Source organism: Cibotium barometz, chromosome 41 (genome assembly GCF_041138505.1).
Source record: "Cibotium barometz isolate CiBa-2024 chromosome 41, ASM4113850v1, whole genome shotgun sequence".
In the NCBI taxonomy this organism is placed as follows: Eukaryota; Viridiplantae; Streptophyta; class Polypodiopsida; order Cyatheales; family Cibotiaceae; genus Cibotium; species Cibotium barometz.
The window spans coordinates 49667628-49671964 of record NC_141086.1 but is presented as its reverse complement, the minus strand read 5'-3'; the positions used below and the strand labels follow the sequence as shown (position 1 = coordinate 49671964).

General features: G+C 44.0%; 1 protein-coding gene across 1 annotated transcript; it reads left to right on the top strand.

Annotated features, from left to right (window-relative positions):
* The first annotated feature begins 427 nt into the window (after positions 1–427).
* On the top strand, positions 428–1692 carry LOC147615065 (uncharacterized). Its single transcript, XM_086780037.1, has 3 exons — positions 428–567; positions 682–1222; positions 1319–1692. The coding sequence occupies exons 2-3, from the start codon at positions 742–744 to the stop codon at positions 1690–1692; spliced, it is 855 nt and encodes a 284-aa protein (XP_086636163.1). The 5' UTR covers positions 428–567; positions 682–741.
* Positions 1693–4337: the final 2645 nt, after the last annotated feature.

Below are 4337 nucleotides of genomic sequence, written 5' to 3'. Positions count from 1 at the left end.
CATGATTGGTTCCGAAAAAAGGGGGCTGCCAAAATTATGGACAACCCCTACCTAAGCAAAAGGATAGCTGGAGTCAAAGCGGGATTGAAACGCGAACAAAGAAGCAAAGGGAAAGTTGGCATCAAGGCGGCAATTTGTTTGAATTTGTACCTTAAATATGTACATTAAATTATTTGAAATCCGGGTCCAATTTTTGCCGGATGTTTGTAATTTCATCATCTCCCGTTGAACTTTGTAATTTTTTAAAATTCCCAAGTAGGAGCTAGAAAATAGGGATTTTGAGTGTCCCGGGAGCGCCAAAACATGTCCAAAATGGCCTAGGGTAATAGTATGGGCGCCCGGACACTTATTCAAGTTGTTTAAAAGCCAATTTTTGTAAGTTTGGACTTTATAATTTGGGATTTGAGTCAAAAAACGTGAACGCTTTTCTCTGTCCCGCTTCTCTGTGTGTGTGTGTGAGGGAGGTGAGAGAGGTGTTGCAGGCTTCCAAGGAGATCCTCTACGTACCGGCTCCTACTACGCGCGCGGAGTCTCCCACCTTATCCAGCGACAAGCATAGGCGAAGAGGTGAGTGACACACCTTCTTCTTCTTCTTCCTCTTGTTCAAGAGCAACCCTCTTGCTCAAAATACTTCACTTAGCTTGCCTTTAAGCAAAATACTTCACTTATCTTTGCCTTCAGCACAAACGAAACTTGGAGCGGAAACGAAACTACCACTGTGTTCTCTTGCTATCTGCAATCATGTCTCTCCATCTCCGTGCATGTGGTCCCTCGAAGCAGAACGTGAAGGTATGGAGGAAGGAAGATGCCATAGAGATGCTATTTGAAGATGTACAGGATATGGCAGCAACCCTAACAGTGGGAGTTCCTTCTTCAAGAGTGAGTTTGAGGGTGAAAGGAAGGGAGGTGACAAAAGTGGAGATTTTTGTGTTATCCCCTTCTTTGTGGACCGACCTTTGGGAGAGAAAGATACAGGGAGCTATTTTTATTCCAGCTTCTAGACTGGTTAAGGCCTTTTATCATGATTTGCCGAATGAAGTGGTTGGCGGTGAAGAAGGACAAAGCTCACAGCAGCAGCAACAAGAAAGTAGCACCCAAGGAGAAAAAGACTCGCATGCATCCAAAGCTCCTCCTTCAAATGCTTCTCCTTCCCCATCGGCTGTCTCAACTTTGCCAGACCTTCGGGTGGATGCTGAAAAACCACCAGGACCTGTAGGTTCAGGTAAGTAATTTTCTTTGTTTGCAGAGACCATAACCTGAACTTGGTGTTGTGTCGACCTTACACCTTGTCTTTGTGAACCTTTCCGATTTCTTGCAGATTTGAGCAACCTTGAGATTGTCATTATGGCTGCAGCAGAGCCGGGCTTTGGGGTAAGAGAGGGCGACTTACGACTTGCGCCACTCCCAGAGAATAGGTGCTGCCTCTCAGCCACTTTGAGGCTTGTGTTTAGTATGCATGTGCAGCCAAAAGCACTTTTTGCTTATGAGCAAAAGCTACTCGACCTTGACGTCTCTAGTGTATTTGAGTTGCTCGGCAAGAGCATAGTGCAAGTACAAAAGGCTGCTGAGGAAAGCAACGAGGAGGCCTACAACACAATCACAAGGGTTGGAATAGCGCATGACTCCCTCAATGCATCCTTCCATTGTTGCTCGTCGAGACTGCTGCAGCATTGTGGGCATCTCAAAAATTAGGTGTCAGCTCTATGAGTGTGACCGAGAAGATGCAGACAGGTAGCAGCAATGTGACCGAAGTCGGCCTCAATGTAGGTGGAGTGGCCGGCCATCCGGGTGCTGGCACTTTTCAGATTATGGAAAATCTGAAACATACCAGGCAATCGATGCACAACAAGGAAAAGGCGGTAACCAGACAAGTAGATTCGATTGAAGGTACCAATTTTTATATTATCGACAATTGTCAAAGGAGGCCAAGCTCCTTTGACGTCTTGTCGTATGAAGCTGCATATAAGCCTTCCTTAGGCTCGCTTACTTCGTTGGAGGAAGTAGGGTTCAGTATGCAAGACGGAGATGGAATGGATGTAGCTCTAGGGCAGACGACAACGCTCGAGTTCAACGGGAAGTTCGTATTAGAGGGGAAGGGTCTGAATAAGTATAATCTTATCATAAGGAGAAGGTTGGGAGAGATGGTACTTCTTGCACACATGGAGAAGAGCGTGCTAAAGAGGCTCAAGAATAAGGGGGAGAAGAATTGGTTCAAGAGGCTCACAAAGGAGATGACTTTGTCATCAGAGATTGAACTAGGAGACCAAGAGTACAAACTTGCTTTCTTTATCAACCATGCATTCGATCTCAGTTTGTACGAAGGTGGAAGACTTTTTAAAAAGGTGCGACATTTACTGGATTGGGCTGTCGCAGACATCATTCTCCCGGTCGAGGAGCAACAGGAGCAGCAAGCCATGGCTGAGGAGCAGTAGGTTGCAGGAGGAAATTAGGATTTTAGATCTACTTTTTCTGAAAATGTAATCAGTGCACCCTAAGTGGTGTTAGTCCTTGTAATATCTGAATTGGTTGTCTTGGGGTGGTGTGTGTGTGTAGGGTGGAAGCAAATAGACTTGGATTTTTGTTAGATTAGTGCTCAAGTGGCAAATTGAACTCTTGAAGCTCGTCTCACAGCAGTCACCTACCCCGAGGGGGGGGTGTTATGTTATATGTGCTTGTGTTAGTAGCAGGTTACAGGGAAGGTCTAGAGAACTAAAGCAGAGTAACAGGCAGTGGTTCTGTGTGCTATGAGGTCAATGGCAAGCATGTGGATACTTGCGGATCTCTAATAAATTCTGGATTTGTGTGCGCCTGGGTAGAATAGAGTTTTCTGATGTCTGGTTTGTTTTTTCTCATCTGTAAAGCTACCTCGGGTGACCTTTCACTTGCAAAGTCAATTTAGCAGAAAGGTGTTGGTTATCGGCTAAGTTCACAAAGAGGTAATTTTTGGTGGGTGAGGGTTTTTCAACCAGCTACCATCAAAGTCTGCATCATGCCAGTGAAGCTTTTGGGCACCAGCACAGGTGGGCACAGGAGGTAAAAATGCCTTGTGCTGGTGCTTGATCCTGTGCTCTCGCTATCACCTTTGAGGGATCTCATGCTTGTCTATTTCTGACCGTTAATGGGTTGATTATCCTCACAGCTCGCTGCACAGTACCTTCATGACATGCAGCTGCCTAGAAGCAGGGGCATACTAGCTGCTCACTGATAGCATTCTCTGTGTGCGGGTAGATGTGAAGTTTTTGTTGCAGTCATGTCCAGTTGATACTGTGTTAATTCTTTTGAGCGATGGAGGTGCTTATGCCCTATTAACTTCCCTTTTGCTATAATAATTCTTTCTGGTTGTTATGTTTCCCGAGTGCTAGACTTCATTATGGCTAAGTCTGCCCTATATCCCCGGAGCGATTCAGTACGCAGACCTTTTTGTTAATGTATGCAGCTCTGGGGCCTTGACAGAGATTCAGTATGCAGATGTTTGTGTCATACATATGATTGCTCTCTAGTAGTAGGCTAATGTTGTGTACATGCAGCTTATAGAATTTCCTTTTTACCTCCAAGTGTAATATTTTCTAGTTTTGTTCCATATCCATCTAGTAGGTATACAACAAATCATTTACCTCTACATAAGTTTAGTTTGCCACTAACCATTCAGTAACTGTTGTGCATTTATTGTCCTCCCTTAATGTATTGCTGCACATTATCAGAATCCTAAAAGGTCACATTATTTAGTATAGGAATATGAACTTGCAATTATTGTGTGTTAGGCTTGCGATCATTCATATCAAATTGATATATTCTCCAACATGCCTATGAGATTGAAATGTAACATGCATCAAGATATGAATAGATTTTGTCAATAGCCCTATCACAATGTTGCATCATGACAGTAATGGTCATGGCCCTTATAGAAATATTTGTAAACGTACTTCACACCACTAAACCTAAAGCTAAAATCCACATTAATGTGAGTGTTTGTTGCTATCGAGTGTAGGCAGCACCTCGGATGGCAAAGACCCCTGAGTCCCTTAGGCACCTTTCTCTTAGATACACTCTCGCTTTCCTTGAATTCAAGGAGCAAACACTCATGAACACACAAGTACCTCTGTCATACAATGACCATCCCTAGAATGGGATTGCCTCACACACACACAATACACACACATTAAGCACAAGGAGTAAGATAGAATAAGAAGTGCCACTACACAAGACAACTATGGTAAAAGTAGAGTTTTTCTTATATTCAAGAACCCAGAAGAAGATTACAAGGGGTAGCACATTCTATATATGTGTGCCCTCCAATTCCCCCTTGGGAGTCATTACACTACCATGTCACCCCACTT